Source organism: Zalophus californianus, chromosome X (genome assembly GCF_009762305.2).
Source record: "Zalophus californianus isolate mZalCal1 chromosome X, mZalCal1.pri.v2, whole genome shotgun sequence".
In the NCBI taxonomy this organism is placed as follows: domain Eukaryota; kingdom Metazoa; phylum Chordata; class Mammalia; order Carnivora; family Otariidae; genus Zalophus; species Zalophus californianus.
The window spans coordinates 15762178-15788161 of NC_045612.1; the positions used below are offsets into that span (position 1 = coordinate 15762178).

At 44.3% G+C, this 25984-nt stretch overlaps 1 protein-coding gene across 1 annotated transcript; it reads right to left on the reverse strand.

Moving 5' to 3' along the window:
• Positions 1-1806: 1806 nt before the first annotated feature.
• BRS3 (bombesin receptor subtype 3) lies at positions 1807-7496 on the reverse strand. Its single transcript, XM_027608742.1, has 3 exons — positions 7063-7496; positions 5042-5393; positions 1807-3644 (listed from the first exon to the last, which is right to left on the reverse strand). The coding sequence occupies exons 1-3, from the start codon at positions 7494-7496 to the stop codon at positions 3231-3233; spliced, it is 1200 nt and encodes a 399-aa protein (XP_027464543.1). The 3' UTR covers positions 1807-3230.
• Positions 7497-25984: the final 18488 nt, after the last annotated feature.

Below are 25984 nucleotides of genomic sequence, written 5' to 3' on the forward strand. Positions count from 1 at the left end.
AAGCAGAACAGAGGCCTGCTGTGGAGAAGTTCCCCAGGGGTGAGAGGAGAAGCTGAGGCAGGGACAGGGGGTCACTGAATCACCATAATAGTGGAGCGGTGGAGTTGGGAGCTAAGCACACTTGTACCTGCAGTGGCATTCTGTTTGGCCATGAGACCTGACAGTTGTTTTGCTTTGACAGTGCTATTGTCTCTATGAGGCCTGGTTCCTGTGTGTTCTTATTTCTCTGTGTACTCATAGAATTAACTCCCTAGTAACTGAGGTAATCTGTAGGCATCTCTTTGTAACCTGTCTTTTTCAGGATTTTTTGCAAGTCACAGAAACACTCAAGGCAACAAGCAAAAAATTATATATTTATCATTATAATGATGGGGATAGTACCTGAAATTCCAGGATGGGACTGTAGATGGGTCTCATGAGGAGCGGCAGGACCCAGGAAGCCGAACCAGTGCTCAGGACCCAGACAGCCAGCTTCTCTCTGAATATTTTCCTCTTTCTCTCTTCGACCTCTGTTAGGGGTGATACGTGCTATACTCCTGGCTTAATAGGCCATGGCCTTCTTGGCGGATAAAAGTACATTAACTTGTAAAAGCAGAGACTCCTTGACCAGAGAAGTCTCCTACCTGGCTTAGGAACTCTGGAAAATTACTGAACTATACCGAACTAGATTTTTTTTTTTTTTTAATGGCCTTTTCAAGCTCACTCTGTTCAGGAATTTTCCTGTCCCCACTTCCTGTAATGTCAACACTTAGTGGAAACAAAAGTAACTCCTTTTGACAAAAAGATTGATGGATCCCTGACCTAAGATGGTTGAAACTGCAGAAATTCTTTAAACCCAAATTTGCTACTTTCAGTGGGTATGCCAGTTAAAATGTTTCCTAACACTTTCAACTTCAATGACAAAGACTTGCCCATTGCACATTTTGGTTATATCTCAGTCTGTGACTTTGTTTTCCTGCTTTGTAGCATCTTATTACGGTCCTTTATTCCAAGTCTTGGGTCAGGGTGGACCCCGAGCAAAATTAGGAAGTGTACAGAGTTTGTTTTTCAGGTACCAGCCTTTTCCCCACAATAGGCAGTGTGAAAGAAATTGTGGATATTGGGGCCTATTTATAAGGTTAGCTCCAATTAGGATCATCTGTTAAAAAAAGAGAGAGAGAGAGACCACCCCCTCCAAAAAAAAAAAAAAATCACAACAAAGCCATAGATTTTAATCCTAATTCCACAACTCTGGATGGTGGGGAGGGCAATGCCCTATAAAACCATTTAGGGAATTATTTTATGTCAGATCCCCAAGTCACCTAGGGATTACTAAGGGTGAGGAAAATGAAAGTTCTTTGAGTTCTAGTTTTATCAACTGCTAAACAGCTTTCTTGGCTTTTGTTATCTGGTACTTTTATCAGTTATTTCTAAAATGCTATGCTTAGGAGGGTAAAGATGTAGTTTTTACTTAGAGTGAGGAAATAGTAAAATCTCTGGGAGATTTGTGACTTTAAAATAACTTAGGGGCGCCTAGGTGGCTGGCTCTTGATTTCGGCTCAGGTCATGATCTTGGGGTCCTGGGATCGAGCCCTGTGTCAGGCTCCGTGCTCAGTGGGGGGTCTGCTTGAGATTCTCTCTCTCCTTCTCCCTCTGGCCCTCCCCTCCCTGGCCCCCCCCCCCCCCACTAGCATGCACACTCACTCTAAATTTTTTTTAAAAAACGAAAATAACTTAAATTTTATTATCAAAATGGGTTCTCAGTTATATTCTGTCAGAACTATTGTTTTTAGAATATACGGTTACAGAAAGTCATTTAAAGCTTTATTTCATATTTATTTGTTTCCCACCACTTATTACAACGTCCAACCTAATACTAATGCAATATTGGCACTCCCACTTTCGGTAAAACAGTTTTACAGAAATGTAAAGTTTAGTGTTAATATATATTCCTTTTTGAGCCACATCATTAGCAAAAGTTCACAACTACACAAGCCATTTAAGGAAAGCTCAAAACTACCAAAAGCACGCTCCAAAATCACATTTTTGGAAATACAAATTTAACTGTAGTGCCAAACATATACTTCAGTTTGCCCCAAGAAAAACATTTTCTAAAACAACAAATCTAAATTTGACACATCTATTGACAACAGTTTGTTTGAAATCACAATTATTAAGCTTACAGCACTAGCAAGTAGGAGCAGAGGATAGAAAATCAGAACCTTCCATCTGATTTCCAAGGGCAGAGATTAATTAGGTCACGCTCTTACAGGACTTAGGCACCCATTGGGTTTAAAGAAGTCAAGCAGGAAGATGATCTGGTAACAACTGCACACCCAGAGGTTAGGGATCTCATGTGGTATTTCTCCATTTTTTAGAAAGAGGGCACTGCTTACCAGAAAGAAATGGATTTCCTTGAAGGAAGAATTTCAGACACTGGCAGGTTCACAGATTTTTCAACAGGGGTCCTTCTCTGGGGCTTTCGAAATGACAAACGTGGCCACTTAGTCGGCCTGTGAGTAAGGCGAGTTCTTCACAATATTTGTGAAAGGTAACTTTGCTCAATTATCAATCAATCGTAGTCATAAGTAGAACTACATTAAGTCAGTAAGGGTTGACCCAGTAAGGCAAACACCCTGCCCCAGATGCTTACTCAGTACTTTATACTTGCTGACCCCAAAGCATTTTCATTGTAATTGCAGAGCTTTACAATGGAATAGAGCTTAATGAAAAAGGGCAGTCAGAAAAACCCTGCGAAGGTTTATTTTTTAGGACTTAGTTTCTTAAGAAACCTGCAGAAGAGATGTTTTATCTCTTCTTGATCCCCTTTTCATATGCAAAGTATAATCTCTAGATTTACACCACATAATAAACACAAACACAGTTTTATGCAAATCGCAGAAGTATAGAAGAAATTAGAAGCATAGATGTGATGGGAACAAATTAGATTTTCCAGTGTCATCTTGTTTATTTCACCTTCTCTCCTAGTCAACCTCCCGTAGGACCCACTGACATACAGACGTGTCTTTCTACACGTAGTGGGGCTTCACTGTATTTAGAAAGCCCGATAACGATAATGTTTGTACGTTGACAAAAAATCGTGGTTTGTCTTTTACTTTATAAGGATCTTTCACTCCTCTAAGATTTCAGCACAATTCACAAACAACAAAAATCCTGACACCATACACCTACGCACAGCTCAGAGTCGGATACACATGCTGGGAGGAAAAATACCATTTTTAATTGAAAAGCTAGACTCTGTCATCTTCCTTCTTCACATTGCACCCAGCGAACAAGGTCACACTAATTTCAGACACCTGCGAGCTTCCAGCGCCTGGGACCCTTCCCATCACAGCCAGGTTGTTAAGGGGGGTATCGGCGGGAGGAGGGTCGGGCAGCTCTGCCTTGCAACAGAGTAACTGAGCTTTAAAATGCTGCTGGAAGGTTTTGCTCAGCCAGTAAAGAGCAAAGGGGTTTACACAAGAATTGCTGAAAGCCAGAACCCGAGAGAAAATGGTGACAATAAAATGAATGGCAGAGGGGTCCACGTAGGTTTGATAGGTGAATGAGTGGTAGAGGTACAAGAGGTGATTCGGCAACCAGCAGAGAGCAAACAGAGCTACCAGCACCAGTACGGTTTTGGCAATTCTCTTCCGGGATTCGATCTAGACAGGGGAGGGGGAAGAAAAATGACCACAAAAACAATCATTTAGCTGGCAGAGATTTTTAAAAGCCATTCTCTGGATTTACATAGAAATTTACAGTTAACAGGCTGGAGTCCTTTTGAGCATGCGTCTGAAAGAACTACTTGGGAGGTGTGGGAAGGCAGCCTGTGCCTATAGGATACAGCCAGTTAATTGGCATGGTAACCCACGATCTTGGTCTCATTAGCTCTAATGCACAGACTCCCAGCCCTGGTTTTGAGAGACTCTAGGATGCCTCCAATTATCTCAAGGAGTGTTGTGGAATTCTTGAAATTTTAATTTAATTAGAAATAGAGAGATGCTATACCAAACTGCTTTCACTGTATCGGCAGACGCTGACTAGGTTAGAATATTCTTCCGGGGGTTTATGGAAGTTGCCAAATCGGTACCCAAGGTGGTTTCTAATCTATGGGAATTCTGACCATACAGTTGAAGGAATAAAAACCAATGTGTCATCCTACCTACACCTGTGCAAATAATCCTGCCCACACCTCTTCGTGAGAGAAATGAACCAGGTTAAGTGAAGACATTGCCTATGGTCACAGAGCAAAGAGAACTGTTCACATGGGCATTAAGTATGCCACTTTAGCCTCATGAGCACCCCTGCTGAACTAACTGAAGGGACTGGTCAAGAGGTCAATGGGCGCATCTCCCCCCACCCCCAAGAAAGATAGAACTGTTGGGTTTTTTTTTTTTAATCAAATGAACAACGTTTTGGCAAGATTCTTTTTTTCTGTTCATATTTATGGAAGGAGGGCACACCTGGCTCTTGCAATGGTCTTAATCAATCTTCTGTGAGTCACTGTGTTCTCCTGCCACTGGCACTTACCTTATCCCTTGAGCCCTCGGTTTGCTCATGTGTGCCTAAGTGGTTTGCACTGAATAATGTTAGGGCGTCTTGCCAGTTCTATTATCCCGTGTCTATCATTCTGTTACACTTTCTAAAACAAAAGATGCTTCCCTTCAGAGTCTCACCTTGAGTGCTGTTTCTCACTATTCCACAGGGTAAATAATTTTCGCTGCTCCCAAACTTCAGCTGTCCCCTTTCTAGCAATAGCAGCCCTAACATGCATTGAATGCTTACTGTGCACCAGGAACCATGTCAAGCATTTCATATATTATCACCCAGTCCCCATCTTCATTTTACAGATAGGGAAACAGGCTCAGAGAGGTTAAGTAACTTGCCCAAGATTGCTCAGCTAGTATGTGGTAGAGCCAGAATGAAATCCTGGGTCTGACACACTCCAGAGCCCGTGACCCGAACAAAAATACTGTACTGCTATTGCAGTTATTGCTCACAGGTGCACAAGTAGGAATTTCATTTCTAAATTCATGCATGAGTCCTGATTAATACATACCTGCTTGCGGGCATGGCTTTGTTCCTCAGTAGGGATGTTCAAGGTACTTTTGTAAAGAGTCCTAGCAATCAGAGAATAATAGACAGAGATAATCGAGAGTGGGATAATATAGAACACCAAGAAGCACAGCAGAGAATGTATCTCTTGCATGAGCTTCTCAGAAACAGGATAAGAGGTACACGCTTCAAGTGTCATATTTTTGTTGGGATCTTGAAGAGTATATACATTTGAAAATATAGCCTCTGGCAGAGCAATGATCATAGACACAATCCAGACGCAGCCAGCTTTGGCACAGGTCTTCAGGATGGCGTTGGGGGGCTGCCGCTCCAGTGGCTTCACAATCGCCTTGTATCTGAAACACATAACCATAGGCAAAGGTCAAAATAAATATCACAACTATGGACTCTTAGGGTTAGAAGTGACCTTAGTGGTCATCCAGTTCTGCCTCCTATCCACATGCATATAACCAAGTCAACATTAACCAACTGGAATCAGTTATGATTTCAAATATATAATACATCCCAGTATTTGATATTTACGCTAATCATCCTTTTCTCTTATTCACTAATAGGAAATATTCCAGATTTGCCATTTTATAATTTTGTGTGTAGATCCTCTATGTAGGACGAATACATTTTTTTCAGCATGATTTTTTGTATGATTGGGAGTAATTCATTACGTGTATATTACCTTACATGTTCTAAAAGACTTCCTTTTTGTATAAGTGACTGATTTTAAACCTAATTCTCCTTCCTTCATGAGTGAGCAGTCATCAACCTTCCTGTAAAAGATTTCCGGGAGTTCGTGCAGTGAAGAGAAGAGGGTTAATTTCTTCCCTGTTCATGAGCGCTACTTTGTTGCCCAAGCTGCTCTGTAGGTAGGTTTAGAGCAAGGCAAGGGTGAAACCGGACACCCTATGACCATGCAAAGGTGCCTCCTTATTCTGACAAATTCACCTTAAAATCTACAGCCTTTAACTAAATCTGCCCTCAAAGAGAATATAAAACCAGCCAAAGCAAAAATCCATAAAAGGCACAGGGGAAGGTTTTCCTCCTCTCAGATTCCAGAATCTGAAGAAGCTATTCCTTCTGGTCCTGCCAGGCATTGATTACTTAAAGGCTTCTTGCAGGCTTTTTTAAGCATCACTTCTAACATTTGGAGCCTCAATCCCCCCCTCCGCCCCCGCCGCCGCTTTCATAGTTATTCTACAATAGAAACACAGAAAAACACAGTACTTATAGACTGAAAATATCCTAACAGAGCCTGAATACACGGACTGCCAGAGGTTCTCACACGCTCTATCCATAGAGCTCTAAAAGTCAACCAGATTAATTTATTTCTCCGGGAACAAGACTGTCATTGAATGCCTATAAAGAAAACACAGACAATTAAGTGATGACATTACACTGAGTTACCAGGCAGCCGAAAACCTCGCCGTTTTTCTGCCACTGGTTAATTTGATGAATTTCAAATAATTTAGATGCATGCATCTTTTTACCATCCTTCCCGTAGACAGTAATGTGTATGTGGTCAATTTCACACCTATGCCGATGTTCTAATGTTAACAATATTGCACCACTAGGCTGCACTAATGTATAAAGCATGAATTGTTTTTCTTTTACACCTGGAACAATTTGCCTTACTTAATAAATAAACAGGGAGGGGGGAGAACACCGTTCAGAATTCTTTCAAGCAAACAATTACACTTCAAAGAGAATAAATTATTCCTAAAGCATACAATTTCAGCCTTTCCTCCGATGCTAACACAGGAATCTTAACATTCTTACACCAACTTTTATTTTCAAAGCCCCCCTCCTCCGATTTTCTAATCTTACATCCAGGTTACAGACTGTAAGAAAAGCAGAATAGTAGCCCGTAAATGCCAAGTACAAGCTTTCCTTTCTTTCTTTTTTCTTTTCTTCCTCTTCTTCTTCCTCTTCTTCTTCTTCTTCTTCTTATTTTTTTTTTTTTTTTTGCCTAATTTCACATCCTGGCAAATAAAACTGAGAAAAGAAACCCACCTGTCAGCGCTGAGAATTGTTAACGTGAACACTGATACACCAACAGAAGTGAGCCGGATAAAAGAAAGCACCTTACAGCCAATTCTCCCGAACAGCCATCCTTCTGCAAGGTAGTGGGTTGCATCCACTGGCACACAAGTTAGCAGAAGTAGCAGATCTCCAAAAGCCAGGCTGGTGATGAAAATATTTGGAACGGTTTGCATGGATTTAGTCTTGAAAAAGACTTTGATGAGAATAGCATTTCCAAGGATGCCCACTGAAATGATCACAGCATAAGTGATGTAGATGGCACACAGAGCTTCTATTCCTGGAGAGTTGTCTCCGGTCCGTCCTTTATTTGTGGTATCATTAGGAATGAGAGAGCTTGATGATTCTGTGTCATTTGTGATTGGAATTAAAGTCTCATTAGGTGACTGTGGCTGTCTTTGAGACATTTCTTCTGAAGACTCTGCCTTTAATATTTCTTCTGCTCAGTTTAAATGTAGTTGATTGTCACGTCTAAAGCCTACGTCTAGTAACGAGATAGTAGAACAGAGCAGAATGGCAAGCAAATTCAAGACACCCGGATACTCCTTTCCTTCAGTTGTTCTGTGTCTCCCAGCATGCTTGGCTAAATGCTTACCGATCTGGCATGGAAGGATGGGAGGTGGAGGAGTTTTATTGGTGTTTCCATGACAGAGGGAGGGGGGTTTGGGAAATGCTCTGCAGTTGCTTGTTCTTCCCTGTTGGGGAATCTTGTGAATAACTACTTATTATCAGATAACACTTATTGTTTATTAGAATCACCCTGTTTCCTTGTCTGGCCACGAAAATCTGTATAGGTCTTGTCCGTTTTTTCCCCCGAACTCATTCGTGTCTCTGCCATCAGAGGATGGTCTGATGCATTTTCTTTTACATGATCAATAAGTATGTGTGTCCCCTGAAGCACAAACTTGAATCCACTTCTCAAGATTTAATATCAGAGAGGCGCTGAAGCAACAAATCATTCACACTTGGACAGGGCTGATGTTACTCCCAAGGGGGAATAATTCAGGTGACCCTAGGCTTATCACCTCGCTCTGATACGGTAATTCCCCACTCTGTGCACGTTACCAGGGCCGTGCTGCAGAATGGCAAAGCAACCTCTAAGAGATGAAAAAAATCCAGGCAAACCACCAGTTGCTTTGTCTCTAAATGTCCCCAATCAAACAGTTTTTACTGTTTGGCTCTCTGTTTTAATGCCATATACATTTTTAAATGCTGTTTTGGGTTTCTCTCCTCAGCAACGGTTAAAATGAACCTGCTTTGTTCCAAAACAAAATAATGCAGGACCCTGCTCAGAGGTCCCAACACAAAAGGACTTGTAAGGATGAAAGTCATGCTTTTCAAATGAAGGAATGCCGTAGGTTACTCCAGAGAGGACGGGCACGTAGATGATGTTTACAGCAAGTGGAGGAAGGAGAAACGTAAGGCAATCACCTTAGTAGCAGTAAGAAAAGTCCCTTGTTGCAGAGAATGTAAGTATGTGATTTCTGTGTGTGTCTCTGGGGTGGGGGTGGGGGTTGCTTGGGAGTGAGAGGCCCGCAGTCTGAAGGCATTTAATAATATAACCTGCTAAGAAATAGTCCCTGAAATGATCAGATTCAAAGGATGATCTCTCAGCTAGGAGAAACTCTGTGTAGGGAGGTTTTTTATAAATATGTCCATATCAGAGTTAGTCTGGGAAGTGAAATGAGAAACAGCAAAGTATTTGGCTAGCCAGTGAACAGAAGTAGCAAGCAAGGATTACTCTTTCTACCTGACAGAGTACGTGCAATAAATGCTACAGGGAAAGGGAATGGCATGAAGTGAATCAATTATTTGGTTAATTCGAGCCCCCCCCCCCGCAAACCACACCCTTCCCCACCCTTTGTGAACTACCCCCCCACACTTGAATTACTACTCAGCCAAATAACTGTTCTTGATGGGAATGGGGAGGGGAAGTGTTTGGATAAACCCAACTCCCTTAGCTTTTAAGTATCCACACAAATAATTTCATGCACTGGGCTGGCTCTTTAAGATCATCTCTCCAGAAAACGGCTCTCTATACAGTTCCTATCTTGTTGTCACAAGCCAATGATAAAATCTCTCTGGGATTCCTGTGTGTCATGTAGCAAAGAGCAAACAGTATCTTCCAATTCACACCTCGGCGGATGGCCACACAGCACTGTTTCGTAAGAAACAAACTCTTGCGTATGCGTTCCAAAATTATCTGAATTCCAAAGATCTCAGGCATGCTTTCATGAAGCTGCAGCCCCCCCCCCCCCCCAGCGTGCCTTTCTTCCTCCCCGCTCCTCCTGGGCAGAGACAGCAGTGGTGTGGGGCTGCTGCTTGAGCAGTGGGGTTCTTGGATCTCTGGAATTCCAGAATTCCAGAATATCAGAGATGGAAGTGAACTGAGAGATGCTGAAAGCAAATCCTCTATTTTTCTCAGAGGCAGAAATGAGGTTCAGAGAGGGGGAAAGTATCTCAGGCAAGGTCACACAAGTTCCTCAGTAGCAGAGCTGAGATGAAGCAGGTTCTCTTTGAATTCTGAAAGGTTAAAAATCCGTGGCAAGAGCGAACAACACTCAGTTCCTGACAATGAGCCATATTTGCTCATGTGGCATCAGGGACTTCGGTTTTCTGTGTGTTCTGTTAATCAAAGGACACAGGCTTTCCAGGCTAACAAGCAAACGATGACAGATACAGATAACATCAATGCATTTGCCCCTCTCTCTACTTATTTTACCTTATAACTCACCCACGAAACATAACAATGTCTTGTTAATTGTTCCTAGTTAAAGTTGCAGGGCACTTAGCCTAGACAGAAGGATGAAATCCTTTGTTGTTCACGTTTAGCGTATAACTGGTCAGTATTATCATCCCAATTTTTCAAAACCAACTATTCCTCAGAGATTAAGCAATCATAATATGATCCTAATGTAGCCTTTTAACTCCAACTATGAGTTGGATATTGAACAAATAAGCTGCCAGTTTTCTGAGGTTGGGTTTCCTGGTTAGGTCCCATTCAGTGTTGCTAAAATCTTTTTTAAGATTTTAAAGGAGCTGGGGCTCTAAGGGGGCTGCAGAGCGCTTCTTTGCCTCTGAGGTGGGGGGGACGAGGGGGATTAGAAAGCAGTTGCTAGAGATTTGGCGCCAACGTTCTCAGCCATCAGTGAAGCAGAACAGTGGTTCCCAAAGTTTGGCTTGTGTCCGAATCACCAAGAAGGCTTATCAGAGCAGATTGCTGGATCTCACCTCCAGAGATTCTGATTTGGGTAGGTCTGGGGTGGGGCCCCAACACTTACATTGTTGTTGTTTTTTTTTTAAGATTTTATTTTGGTGGGGGTTTTTTTAAGATTTTATTTTGAAGTCATCTCTACACCCAACGTGGGTCTTGAACTCACAACCCCAAGATCAAGAGTCACACGCTCTACCACTGAACCAGCCAGGTGCCCCCAAGTCTTTTTTTTTTTAAGTAAGCTCTACACCCAATGTGGGGCTCAAACTCACGACCCCAAGATCAAGAGTTGCATGTTGGACTGACTGAGCCAGACAGGTGCCCCAAACATTTGCATTTCTAGCAAGTTCCCAGGGGATACTGACACTGCTGGTCAGGGACTACACTCCGAGAACCACTGATGCAGGACAAGAATAATCCACCTGTTCAAGAGAAGCATGGCTTTTCCTGATATTGAGATCAGAGAGATATATTTCTGTGGGTCTTCATTAAAGGCAAGGGAATTGATGTGATGAATACTTCAAACATCCTGCCTATATCTCTCAGTCCCTGGTAAGCCCTATTTCCAAGTCACCCAAGGGGCTTGGGGTGATCTTTCCAATGGGAGAAAGATGAAGTGGTTAAGCTTTTTGCCTACTACTCAAGCACAGTTTGTATATTTGAAAACTGACGAATGAATGAAAAACCAGACTTCTCAATCTGTAAGTCTCTAATTACAGAGGTTCCTTTTCAAAAAATAGTCTTACGCTGGAAAACAGGATGGATTTCTTTGTTATTAACTAACTGGGCTAGATCCATTGTGAGACGACACAATTTGACTTGTGGGCGTATTTGGATCTATGTAATAGTGATTCCTGTTGTCACGGTTCTGTTCTCCCTCATAATTTCTTGCTTCAAAAACTTGACCAGTACAGTTTCACATTTCCAGGGGAGACTGCTATTCAGAATGACCTCTGCAGAGACCAGGGAGAATAAAAAACCAACTATGCCAAGAGTAGAAATTCTAATCGACTCTTTTAAGTGGAATTTTTTGGTTAAAGCTAATTCTTGCCATGATTAAACCTAATGGCTCCCTAAAAGCAGACGTCCCGATCACTGTACTTGTCCACGCACACGTGCCCGATAGTGTGTGCTATGGTCCATGTGACGTTCCACAATTATGTGAGATTGAAGCAGTTTTGCATCAGATAAAATGTTTAGACTTCCTGAATATTGAGGTATCAATTATGAAGGAAAGGACGTTATCTCTTAGCGCATTTCTACCTCTCTTCTCAGTGATTCCCCTTTTCCTAAAATTCTATTGCATCCCCCCTAATCATGTGTCCCATCCCCATGGGGCTTAGTTTCAGCCTCCTACAGGTTAATCCCTGCCACGGTGCTTCAGATCAATGGAGACCAGGTGGCCCCGCAGTTTCACTCCTACGTATCTACCCAAGATAAATGAACACCTGTGTCCCCCCTCCAAAGACTTGTACGCAAACGTGCATGGAAGCATTATTCACACACACACACACACACACACAAAAATGGGAAACAACCAAAATGTCTATCACTTAGCAATTGGGTAAACAAAATGGGGCTTCTCCCCACAGTGGAATACTACTCAGCAATAAAAAAGAACAAACTATTTTTTTTAAATCCAGTTCGTTGGTTATCAATTTTACTCTTTTTATGAGACATAAATATTAACATTTTGTGTCTAGTTAGCTAGCAATATGAATCCCTTTCACGATCTATCATTTGTAGTGGGAACTGTTCTAAATAAGAATGATGACTTGCAAAATTAGAAGTCGCAGATTATCAGAGACACAAGTGATTAAATGCATTTTTGTTATTCGCCTGTCAGCTTCACTGTACGATTGGAATAGCTTGAGGAGGCTGGTTTTCCTACATATTAACACTAAACTTTTATGAGTTCAGACTGGTCACTAATTCCAAGTAAGAACAAACTACTGATACAGGTTACAACCTGGATGAATCTCCAACATACGCAATGAAAGACCCCACACCTCCTCTGTATGATTCCTTAATATGACATTTCTAGAAAAGACCAAATGCTAGTCATGGAAGGCACGTCAGTGGTCGCTAGGCTTGGAGGTTGGAGCCAGGGCGACTGCTAAGGAGCCCAAGGGAAAATTGGGGGATAATGGAAGTGTTCTAAAATGATGTTGTGATGAGAGTCGCATGACTGCATAAATTTATTACAAGTCAAACTGTACACTTAAAATGGGTGAACTCATGGTAGGTAGATTATACCTCACCTCAAGAAAGCTGAAAAAAAGAGCAAACAAACAGTAAGGCTGGATGCTGTTAAGGGATAGAGCTGAGGAAGACATTTCTCACCCCAGGGATGGTGGAGTGCGATGGTCTCCCCCGTGCTCAGAACAGTCTGACTTTGCCCCCCCAGCATTCTGCCAGGACTAGCGCTCATGCTTCAGGAAGATACCAAGATAAACAGAACTCAGCGTTTGTCCTCCAAGAACTTAATGAGAGAGAGAACGGGAGGACAGAAATAACCAAGAAATCCAAATTTCTCTGGCTCCTACACATACTTGTTCACACAGGATCTTTAGCTTCTTGGGACGTCCTTTATTTATCTCAAGCCCTTCTGGCAGACCCTGAGAATGGGGGTCTTACCTGTCGTTGGAGACTAAGGTTGTGCTAGAGTCAGTGGCCATTGGTTAATCCAAGTCTTTCATAGGGTCTGTGCTCTTGAACACATATATTCCCGCCCACACAATCGCCGCTCCACTGGGGGCCCCACACTCTGCCTTGCAGTCTCCACATTACTCTGCTGGGCCTTGTAGTTTTCCCCAGTGCCCCACCACGGCAGTCCCTCCCCAGGGACCACCACTTGTATGCTGGGCGATGCTGGTGTGACAGGGTGTGGTAAGCCTGCCAAGGAAAAATAAGGTCTCCTTAAATCTTCAAAGTTCCCATCGCAAGAAAAAAAAAATTATTTTCGTAACTGTGTGTGGTAACAAATGCGAACTAGACTTTTTTTCTTTTTTAAAATATTTTCCCTCTTACTTACTTACTTTATTTATTTATTTTTGTTGAAGTCTAAGTGACACACAATGTTACATTAGTTTCAGGTATACCTCGTAGTGATTGGACAAGTCTATACATTATGCTGTGCTCAGTGCACGCGTAGCTCCCATCTGTCCCCATGAAACATTGTTACAATACCATTGACTGTATTCCTTGTGCTGTAACTTTTATCCCCATGACTTGCTCATTCCATTAGACTTACTGTGGTGGTCCTTTTACAATATGTACAAATATTGAATCATTATGTTGTATACCTGAAGCTACCATAATGCTTTATGTTGATGATACCTCAATATAAAGCCTCTTATCTTTCAGTATCCAAGTTACAATGGCATGGAGGATACCCCTATATACACCCACTGTTTCTAGGAAGAATTTTTACAGTTCTCCTCCTTAAACAGACCCAAGAATCTCTCGGGTTGCTTCCCCATAGGCCCGAATCAGTCTTTTATTTGTTCAATCCAATCTGCTGGGTTATTGGCCACTTAATCTTGCCTCTTGAAAGAACTTCACAACTGGTAACATCAATGTGGTCCTGCTTGCAGGCCTCAGTTGACTGATTCAGTTATCCCCAGTTACAGATGAGGAAGCTGTTGAACCCAGGTAGCTGGTTCTAGAGTCAGTGCTCAGAACCACTACCCACCTTGAACAGAGATGGTTCCCACCAAGCCGTTAGCGCTGACTGGTTCCAGCTTAGAATGCTGACTCCATCCATCCTCATTAAGATGGTTTTTCAAGGTGTCATCTCCATTCTGTCAGACTCAGAGCAGAAGTGTCCTAAAGAAAGACTGCCTGGGCCCCTAAGTGTTCTAACTGTTTAGTGGCTTAGATATAGTTCTTTCCTTTGGGGATGACTGCGTGTCCTGAACCAGACCCAGTCTAGTGACCTGGACTCTGATTATCAGTGTGGATCGCCCATCCACATTCTCTTTCAATGGAAAGGCTCCTCTCAGAGCCCCCACCTTGGTCCCTCTCTGCAATTTGGCCTCATTTGGGACTATCCCAGGCCATTAGACATTGTTTATGGCTTTGGACTTCAGCGGGCTGTATTATGAAGAGGGGGTCAGGATCTCATTCCCTTTGCCACCATGAGAATCCTTCCTGGATGTAAATAGGTGCCTGGATAGGACACAGACATGCATCTAGGGAGGCTGGGCTGGGGCAGATTCAGATAATAGCCATCATGTTGTACCCCAACTTACTGCTTCCTACTTCAAACTTGGGTTTTGTGCCTGGTCAACTCTGTCATGCTTTGTGATTTCCTCCCCTCAGGAGGATTTTTTAATTTTTAATTTTATTTTTTAAAAGATTTTATTTATTTATTTGAGAGAGAGAGAGAGAACAAAAGGAAGAGAGAGAGAGCACAAGTGGGGTGAGGGGCAGAGGGAGAAGCAGACTCCCCACTGAGCAGGGAGCCCGACACAGGGCTCATTCCTGGGACTCTGGGATCATAACCTGAACCGAAGGCAGATGCTTAAGCGACTGAGCCACCCAGGTACCCCAGGAGGATTTTTTAAAAATTTTTAAATTCTTTTTTATTTTTAAAGATTTATTTATTTATTTGAGAGAGAGACAGCATGAGCTGGGGGGAGCAGAGGGAGAGAGAGTGAATCTCAAGCAGGTTCCCCACTGAGCACAGAGCCAGACACGGGGCTCCATCTCACGACCCTGAGACCATGACCTGAGCCAAAATCAAGAATCAGACACTTAAGTGACTGAGCCACCCAGGCGCCCCCCCCCCCCAGGAGGATTTATCTTCTCACCACTGTTTCCCCGACTGCCGAGTATGTCTGAGCCCCAGCAAGGGTCACAACCGCGGCTCAAACTAGAACCCATGTCACAAGTGAGGTAGAAAATAAATTCTATCATGGTTCAGAGGGAAGAGAGATCACATAAAGTTGGGGGAGACTCTGAAGGATTTCAGTGGGTAGAGATAGGGGACAGGAAAGAAGTCATACATAAAAATAAACAGCGAAGACACAGGGGTGGAAGTGTTTGGGGGCATGTTCCGGGACTAAACAGTCCAGTTTGGCTGAAGTGCGGCTGTGAATAGAGAAACAAAGCAGAATACCCTGGCAAGGCAGGTTGAGGTTAACCCGCAGAAAACATCTCAAGGCTGTGGGCTGAGACTGCACTTAGTTCAATAGGCAATAAGAAGTTATTTCAGGCCCCCTCTCCACAATCTCAGACCGGAAACCCAGGGGCATTCTCATAGATTTTGGTCAGCACTTTAGGGATACAGCAGCTACACTACGCTTGTGGCTAGGCTGTGCAGTTGGGCAAATTCAAGTGGGTGTTTGGATTATCTTGGCTTCTTTAAAAACATACAAGGCATACCTTGTCCCTCACGAGGAGCACTGACCCACGCTGAAGGGGTATACCCTGCAGACTGGTCGTGTCCCTGGAATCATTTTTGAGCATCACCTTGACCTGCCCGTACCTCATCTTATCTTTGACCACATTGTGTCCTTACTTGGTCTTAAAATCGAGTCTTGTTTTGCTTTTGCAGTCCCCCTTGCTCTGGGTCCACTCAGGACACGCAATGCTTGTGGGAGTAACAGTGAGGAGCTGGAAATGAAGAGAAGCTTCAAAGAGGGTTCCTAAGGCCACACCAATTTATAAAAAAGCCTGTTTGCTGGAGCTGATGGTAGAAGAGAGAACCTATATAAAGGTGGTGAAAGTGTTCTGGCTAAAATAAAAATAGTCCCTGGGTTCAAATATAAAGAGCAGAATATGCATTTCCTTTGTCTTCTTATTTGACCACAACCAGCATTATGTTGGGTGGCTTGATCTGAGGTGGAACCACAGCCACCAAGCACTTGAGCACTGCGCCGGCTGTATGCTGGGTGCTATAAAATATGCCTACTGTATGCCTACTGTATACTGGGTGCTACAGTACAGTATATGCCTACTGTATGCTGGGTGCTATAAAATATGTTATCTCATTTAATCCAGAGCCAGCTTTGAGAAGTAGATGATCTGCTTTTGCATTTTAGTGGTAAAAAAACTAAGGCTCATAAGGTAAAGAAATTTGCTTAAGGTCACACACATTGGTAAGTGGAAGAGCCAGAATTCAAATCCGGAGCCTGCTGGTATAAAGGTCTATTTTCTTTGTATTCATCTACAAGGCCAGACAGAAAAGGAAGAAGCATAACTATGAGCTGGAAACAAGACAAGATCAGATGCAAGAAATGCAGGCTGGTCACAGTTGGGTCCGGACAGGCACCTGGTACACAATACAGGGACACATGCGACTGTTTAAAAGGTCTCTAGGATCCTACTTTTTGAGTAGTGACCTGAAAGGTCTTCAGCTGAGATTCCTTTGGCACCTTCTTGGGACCCTACCCCCCACCCCCAGTCCCTTGTGAGCAGCTTTGACGAGCTGGATCTGGCCTGGTTTCTCTGAGTTGGGCTCACATTTGGGGGAACAAGTGGATAATAAAGCTAAGCAGCTAGAGCTTCTTAACTGATTCTAGGAGGAAGGAGAGTTGTGTATGTCAGAGAACATGGAATACATAAAAGGGGGAGGATGAAGATTGGTGATTCAGAGCTAGTTTAGGGAATCTTCCAGAACCTCATAGTAACATTTCAAACCTATGAGTCACCCTCCTCCTCCCCCCACCAAGAAACAAGAGGGAGCAAAATGAAGGATACTTTGTAAATTACCAAGAGAAGGATTTGGACAGGCTTACCTCAAGAAGCAAGAAAAGTCTCAAATACACAACCTAGCCTTACCCTTAAAGGAGCTAGAAAAAGAATAGCAAATAAAGCCTAAAGCCAGCAGAAGAAGGAAATAATAAATATTAGAGCTGAAATAAGTGAAACAGAAACAAACAAACAACAACAACAACAACAACAACAAAAAACAGTAGAATGGATTAATGAAACTAAGAGCAGGTTCTTCAAAAGAATTTAACAAAATTGATAAACCCATGGCCAGACTTATCAAAAAGAAAAGAGAAAGGACCCAAATAGATAAAATCACGAATGAAAGAGGAGAGATCACAACCAACACCACAGAAGTACAATTATAAGAGAATACTATGAAAAATTATATGCCAACAAACTGGGCAACTTGGAAGAAATGGACCTACAAACTACCAAACTGAATTCCTAGAAACCTACAAACAACCAAAACTGAAACAGGAAGAAATAGAAAATTTGAATAGCTCCATAACCAGCAAAGAAATTGAATCAGTAATCCAAAATCTCCCAAAAAACAAAAGTCCTGGGCCAGATGGATTCCCTAGGGAATTCTACCGGACACTTAAAGAAAAGTTAGTACCTATTCTTCTCAAACTGTTCCAAAAGATAGAATTGGAAGGAAAATTTCCAAACCCATTCTACCAAGCCAGCATTACCTTGATTCCAAAACCAAAGACCCCACTAAAAAGGAGAATTATAGGCCAATAACCCTGATGAACATGGATTCTCAATAAAATACTAGCAAATCAAATTCAACAGTACACTGAAGGAATTATTCACCACGATCAAGTGGGATTTATTCTTGGGCTGCAGGGGTGCTTCAATATTTGCAAACCAATCAGCGTGATACACCACATTAATAAAAGAAAGCATGAGAACGATGTCATCGTGTCAATAGATGCAGAAAAAGCATTTGACAAAGTATAGCATCCTTTCTTGATAAAAACCCTCAACAAAGTAGAATAGATGGAACATACCTCAGCATCAAGAAGGCCGTATATTAAAGACCCACAGCTAATACCATCCTCAATGGGGGAAAGCCTGAGAGCTTTTCCTCTATGGTCAGGAACAAGACAGGGATGTCCTCTCTCACCATTACTATTTAACATAGTACTGGAAGTCTTAGCCTCAGCAATCAGACAGAAAAAGAAAGACAGAGAAAGAAAGAAAGAGAGGAAGAAAGAACGGACATGCATCCAAACTGGCTATTTGCAGACAACTTTCACTGTTTGCAGACAACATGATACTCTATGCAGAAAACCTGAAAGACTCCACCAAAAAGTTGCTAGAATACACGAGTTCAGCAAAGTTGCAGGATATAAATCAATGTGCAGAAATCTGTTGCATTTTATACACCAATAACGAAGCAGAAAAAGAAATCAAGGAATCGATCCTATTTGCACTTGCATCAAAACCATAAGATACCTAGGAGTAAACATAACGAAAGAGGTAAAAGATCTATACTCTGAAAACTATAGATCACTTACGAAAGAAATTGAAGAGGACGCAAAGAAATTGAAAAACATTCCATGCCCATGGATTGGAAGAACAAACGTTGTTAAAATGTCTATACTACCCAAAGCAATCTACATATTTAATGCCTATTTAATGCCCATATTTAAACCCTAATAAAATGCCACCAGCATTTTTCACAAAGCTAGAACAAACAATCCTAAAATTTGTATGGAACCACAAAAGACCCTGGATAGCCGAAGCAATCCTGAAAAAGAAAAGCAAAGCTGGAGGCCTCATGATTCCGGACTTCAAGCTCTATTAAAAGCTGTCATCATCAAGACAGTATGGTACTGTCACAAAAACAGACACAGATCAATGGAACAGAATAGAGAACCCAGAAATGGACCCACAACTCTATAGTCATCTAATCTTCAAAAAGGCAGGAAAGAATATCCAACGGAAAAAAGACCGTCTCCTCAACAAATGGTGTTGGGAAGACAGGACAGCAACATGCAGAAGAATTAACCTGGACCACTTTCTAACACCATACATAAAAATAGATTCAAAATGGATGAAAGACCTAAATGTGAGACAGGAAACCGTCGAAATCCTAGAGAATACAGGCAGAAACCTCTTTGATCTTGGCCATAGCAACTTCTTACTAGACAGGTCGTTGGAGGCAAGGGAAACAAAAGCAAAAATGAACTATTGGTACCTCATCAAGATAAAAAGCTCACAGCGAAGGAAACAGTCAACAAAGCCAAAAGGCAGCCTACGGAATGGGAGAAGATATTTGCAAATGACACGTCTGATAAAAGGTTAGTATCCAGAATCTATAAAAACTTATCAAACTAACTCAACACCCCAAAAACTAAATAATCTTGTCAAGAAATGGGCAGAAGACATGAACAGACATTGTTCCAAAGAAGACATACAAATGGCCAATAGACAAATGAAAAGATGCTCAACATCACTCATCATCAGGGAAATACAAATCAAAACCACAATGAGCTACCACCTCACACCAGTCAGAATGGCTAAAATTAACAACACAAGAAACAACAGATGTTGGCGGGGATGCAGAGAAAGGGGAACCCTCTTACACTGTTGGTGGGAATGCAGACTGGTGCAGCCACTCTGGAAAACAGTATGGAGGTTGCTCAGAAAGTTAAAAACGCAACTATCTTACAACCCAGCAATTGCTCTACTAGGTATTTACCTAAAGGATACAAAAATATTGATTCAAAGGGGTACATGCACCCTGATGTGCATAGCAGCATTATCAATAATAGCCAAACTAGGGAGAGAGCCCAAATGTCCATCAACAGATGAATGGATAAAGAAGAGGTGGTATACACACACACACACACACACACACACACACACACACACACACCCACACCAGAATATTACTCAGCCATCAAAAAAGAGAAGTCTTGCCATTTGCTGCGATGTGGCTGGAGCTAGAGTGTATTAGGCTAAGCGAAATAGGTCATTCAGAGAAAGACAAATACCATATGATCTCACTCATATGTGGAATTTAAGAAAGAAAATAGATGAACATATGGGAAGGGCAAAAAGAAAAAAAGGAGAGAGGGAAATAAACCATAAGAGACTCTTAATGACAGATAACAGACTGAGGGTTGATGGAGGGAGGCGGGTGGGGATGGGCTAGATGGGAGATGGGGATTAAGGAGGGCACTTGTTGTGATGAGCAGGGGGTGTTGTATGTAAGTGATGAACCACTGAATTCTACTCCAGAAACCAATATTGCACTGTATGTTCACTAACTAAAATTTAAATTTAAAAAAAGGGAGAGGGAGAGAAGGATTCGGGCCTATGTTTAGAAAAGGTAGGGAGAAGGTAGGGTTGGGGTTATCTAAATTAAATACAAAGGCAGGGCCACAACAGTAAGAACCCCCTCCGGGTCAGCATTCGGGGCTTGGCTTCTTAAATACCTCTTTGCCTCAAAGCCGGTACTGCTCTTATGAGTGGGCGGTTGGGACTAAATGCACAAGTGGGGGTCCTTTGGTCCCAGGAATATTCTAAGAAGGTGACAGGGTATGCTCTGCCCCTCTCACGGGTCATAGGAAACACTTGAGAGTCTGGTGCAAAAAACGGTCTTCTGTGGGCCGTGCTTACCCAAAGATCATCCCTCTCTCAGAAGAGAGACTCCCAGGCTCAAGGGCCATGCCCTTGGTGCCTTTACTACGGGGAGTTATTTGGGCGGAGTAGAAGTCCAGAGGACCCGAATAATAAAACATCACATACCATGAGAAAAAACCCCCACAAATGTCAATCCTAGGAAAACAAACATGTAGATAAGCTGAGCTAATAGTTGTGAGTGATAAAGAGAGTTCGAAGCTCTGGAGATGCACATAAATAATATCAAGTGGACCATGGACTCCTGACAAGCAAAACAAATTTCTTGGCATTGTGAATTGGTAATTATGCTTCAATTCACATTTTCTTCCCTTTGTTATGTTATTCCCTCGGATTTCACACTATCCGCTTTCTTTCCTGCAGAATGCTGTGGTAAATGGCTCTCTGTACCACCTCGGGTGTGTAAAAGCAAGGGGACCCAGCCCGTCTCCATCCCTGGGGGAGAGACCACGCGCCGCGCCCCCCCCCCCCCGCCCCCGCAGCAGCAGGGGGCAGTTAGGAAAGGCTTGGCTTCGGCTTGGGGGGGGCGGTCACCGTTCAACTGGCCTTTCCTACGCCAAAGCCCACCTCACCCAGGAGATGGCTTCCCGTCGCGCTTTGTTAGGCAAACCCAAGTAAGTGTTCGTTCTTCCTTCCTGGTTAATGGATTCAAGTTGGCCCGGCCTGCTTCTGGAAATGGCCTGAGCCCAGGGAGGCAGGTCCGTGTTCCGGGCCGCTTAGCAGCACGACTGCGTGGACTTGGATGCCAATCCGGGTCTCACGGCCCTTAGCTCACTCGGGGTCCATGGGGGACATGAGGCTGGGAAACAAACATCCCCCAGACGAACCTGAGATTGGTCAACAGAGGCTGCCCTTTGAATCTTGCAGAGCAAGATTCCCCTGCACCTCCAAGGTCCCTGTCTTCCAGAATACGCAACAAGCCTGCTTTAGTAATGTCTGTACAAGGGTAACGCAATGAACTGTTTTCCAGATCTCTCTCATACACACCACCTGTTTGAGCGCACATCAGTATGCAAAGTTACTTACATAATCTCGGAGATGATCTCTCGGCAGACTTTGAAAAGATTATACAATTCCGACAATGCAGAGTATGGAAGGGGGATACAAGGTGGTAAGCTCCCTTGTAAACCAAAGCAGCGGTGTTCAGGTCTTTACCGGGCTAGAGTGAAGGATTTAGGTTTCTGCTCAATCTGCCGTGGACAAGTGGACACTACCTCTCTTGGCTTCTAACACGAATAAGCTGGGACTAATTTTTGAATCTTTGGCGGTGACTCTCAGTGGAGTATAAAGATCAAGGACAGGTGGTCATGATTTTCAGGAGGATAAGAACAGAAGCCAGACAACAAGGGTTCAGGCTTCTCCTAAACCGATGGGTCCTCTTTCCCCAAGGATCATTGCACCCTCCACACGCATTCCCGCATTCTGTTTTCTTCTCTCTGCCCTGGTCGGTCCAAACTTCGGGGTCCTCAGACCCCTCCTCTCCGTGGGATAGACCGCGACTGCCTTTCCAGGAGCTGGGGAAGCAAAGACATCAGCAGCTTTTCCATTTTCCTAGAGCCGGACTTATTTTCCTTACAGGGAGTCCGATATTAGGGAGATGGATAAAGCCTCACCCTCCCCTTGCTAGGTGGCTAAGAGGAAGCCCGGACGGAGACTTGGTCGATCGGCCCAGACAAAGAGATCTGGCATCAGTCCAGAAAAATGTTGGAACAGCAGAGACAAATCTGCTGCCCTGTCCACACCGACTCCCCCTTCTTGGTGTTCCTCCGACAAGAGGGAGGCTTAGCGTGAAGACCCACACGGGGAGCTCTGATAGGTCCTCCCGACCGTGGTAGACACGGAGGAAAACACACTTCGGCTTTGGACCCGAGGGTGTGGAGATCCCCTTTCTGGGACACAGCAGCTGTGTTCTTGTCTTCACAGAGGCAGGTGCCTGGAATTACTCATAGCATTTCTATCATCCTTGAGCTTTAACTGTGTGGAAGGGATAAGTGTGGGTGGTGATTTGTGGTAGAAAAATTTGCATCAGTAGTGATCCTTGCCTTGTGTCGTGGGCTGGGAGAGAGCTCGGAGGCTGGTTTGCCAGAGGCTAGTCCTGTGTTGGGGCCTCTGGAAGTATTCTTTGGAATGGTAGGAACAGCAGTGGCCAAGTTATGGCCCTGTCCCCACTGGCACCTCCGTTCTGGGAAGTGTTCTCATGTGCCAGGAGACCCACTCGCTTACACCTGCCCATCCTTGCTCCTTCTACCGACACTGTTGGGTTTTTGCCTTATGGATGCAGGGGCCTAGAGCACTTAATGCCCTTTCCATTTTCCCGCTTTATCTTTTTCGGAGGGAACCTGTGTGCTGGTTCATCAGGGAAATGGATCGGTTCACAGATGATTCCTTCTAGGGCTTTATTTTTTTTTTAATATTTTTAAAGATTTTATTTATTTGAGAGAGTGAGCAAGCAAGAGAACATGAGCAGGGGGAGAGGCAGAGGGAGAGGGAGAAGCAGGCTCCCTGCTGAGCAGGGAGCCCCATGCAGGGCTCGATCCCAGGACCCCGGGATCATGACCTGAGCCGAAGGCAGCCGCTTCACTGACTGAGCCACCCAGGTGCCCCCCTTCTAGGGCTTTAAAAAGAGCCCACCCGAGGGAGGATAGAACCCAGGGATACTTGGGTATTTACCTCAGGACTGAATCAGCAGTGGTAGAATTGAAGTTTGGACACGTAGTGAAAGTGGGATTGATCCGTGGCTCACAGTCTTTGCAAAGTGCACCAGCAGAGGCTACAACGACTCTTTGCGAGGCTCAGCACGGCTCAGGGTAGCTGTGCCATCCCTCACCCAGCCTGTTTCCCTCCGCTCTCACCCAATCCCATTTTATCAGAGAGTCTCTAAAACTAAAACCGGCCAAAGTGAGAGAGCGCCAGCTCAGAAGGAACAAATTCTCTGGTTGCTGGGGAAAGCCCTAGGGCCAAGCCCCCACTCCCCTCTCCCACGCCCCTCCCCAATGCCCCCCAACCCTTTCTGACTGGTGGCTCCCACTATGGGGCTATTCCTACTCAGAAGGAGGTGTGGCCTCGGGGCCAGAGGCAAAGCCTCCCTTCCCTAACCCCATCCCACACCCACTCTTCCCTTCCTCTTTGCTAAGGCTTCGGGGAACAGGAAGGGGAGCATTCGTGCGGGACAGCATGGGATCCGGCTCAGGCACTAGCCTCTGGGGACCCTCCTGCCTTCAGGTTAGCTCCGTGGCCCCCTGTCTATGAGAGGTACCCCGCCTCTTCTTCCCAGGGAGCACAGCCCCTCAGGCCCCATTGACTCAATCTGATGGAAGAGTTAGCACCTCACGCCGCACGGCTGGACCTCTCCCTCTCCTTCTTTCCTCCCTGCTCTGTTCCTGCTATTCTCCTACCCTCTCTGCCTTCCTCCCTTTCTCTTCAGGTCTGTGAGGTTGACTCTCCTAGAACAACAGTCTGTGGCTCAGGATTGAGCTTGGGTGCCTTGCCTGGGGACCAGAGGACCACCTCCAGGAGAGCAACTCGCTTTCCCTGGAAGGGGCAGCCTGTGCGGTCTGCCTCAGTTCCTGTTGGCCGTGTGGCTGGTGGTCTGGTCACGTTACCGCAGGGCAGGACCTCCTGCAGGTGGGTGGGCCTTGGTGCTTTAAAGAGGGCTTTTTCTGTCTGGCTTCTTCGGGAACATTCTCTATTCCTAGACTTGCCCTGAGCTGGGAGGGTCCGAGGAGCACCCTGAGCAAGCCAGACTGGGAGCAGGTAGAGCAGGAGGCCATCAGGAGTAGGAGATACTTGGCAACGTGTAATGCAAACCCCTGTGTTTGCTTTACTTCAGGCCTGACGGAAAGGCCAGATGAGCAGGCAAAGAAGGACAACAATAAAGTTTAAGATTGCTTTGAAATGAAAAAAACGAGAGAGAAAAAAGAAAAAAACAGTAGGGGGAGGGGCCTCATCCAGAATCCAGTAGTCCCCAAAGGGGGACCCTATCTGTTGGTCTCCTACATGGGGTCTTCCTGGCCGGACAGAGAGCCCACCCCACCCCACCACGGTGGTACTCAGCACTAGGGCCCTTAGTCACTAGACCTCATTAGAAGAAGGCAGATAGCTGCTGAGCAGAATTGGTATGCTCCAATAGGTCTACCATTCTGGTGAACACCTAGAAGGCAGAAATGCCCTTCCAGCCTGGCAAGGGCCCCTTCAGGGGCAGATGCTTTACAGCTCTTTCTTGGGAATGTTGCCCCAAATTACAGGCCATGCTTGCTGCCCCTAATTGGACCAACACCTGCCGTAACAGGGATCCTTGAGGGATTAGAATCACAGGTGGCCATGAGGCTGTCCCAATACTTCAATCTACCCAATTTCAGCACAAAAGAAGCCCTTTAAACAAAGGTACTAATAAGGGCTTCTGGGGCCAAAATTGCAGGACCCCCCAGCAGACTCACGGGTACTGGAAACTTAGAAATGGAGGCTTTGGCAGCCGCTAAATCTCAGGGAAAACCATCTCAGAAGGACAGACCATCTTAGAATTGTCCATACAAATAGCCTGATGGGTGTACCACCAAACCAAAATGGTTAACAAGGTAACAAAATTTCACACCAGGTGCCCTGAACTCCCATGGACCTACCCCCGCCCCCTCCCGGCTCCACCTAGAGAGTCTTCTCACTTTTGCCTACTGCCAGGTGAGAATACCCACTGGTTAGAAGGCTCTGTGATGTTCAGGCAGAGGAAAAGAGAGAGTAAGTGCCTGGACACACACACACACCCAAGACAGGAGCCTACCTACAGGATTTTTGAATAATGCCAGGTACTCATTCTGGTGTGGGGCAGGGTTTAGGGGATGAGATCAAAAAATCAGGGTAGTTTGTCTCATGAGGGACTTATTGGGCATAGTGAGTACAGCTGGGGCTTCTGGCAGTTTCTGACATGACAGATGTAAATGGCTTTGTTAAAAGTCATTTTCTAGGAGTGCCTTACTGAGTTCAACTCTGTTTTCCCACAAGTCACCCCCAACATTTGGTTCACCTTGCCAGGACTCTTGGAAGTAGCCTTGTGTGTCCGTGGCACTGGTTTACCATGCCTGGCTAAGTACGTAAGTCCACTGGCTAGCAGGAGGGACCCTGGAATAAGATGCACAGCCAGTCACCCCAGGGTGCAGGAGTCACCCTGCAGGATAATTTCTTTTGAGTTATTTTCGGGAATCTGATGAGAATGGCGAAGGAAGGCTAAAGCACCCCAGTCCCTCAAGCTACTTCTTGACCCAAACATTTTGTGAGGGTAAAACAAAATAAGCGTGTGTGCAAAGTATCGACTAC

Coding starts and splice junctions, on each gene's coding strand:
- BRS3 (XM_027608742.1), bottom strand. CDS start 7,496: ATGTCTCAAAGACAGCCACAGTCACCTAATGAGACTTTAATTCCAATC. Junction 5,394..7,062: donor ACAATTCTCAGCGCTGACAG/GTGGGTTTCTTT, acceptor TATGTGTTTCAG/ATACAAGGCGATTGTGAAGC. Junction 3,645..5,041: donor AAAGCCATGCCCGCAAGCAG/GTATGTATTAAT, acceptor TCCCCTGTCTAG/ATCGAATCCCGGAAGAGAAT.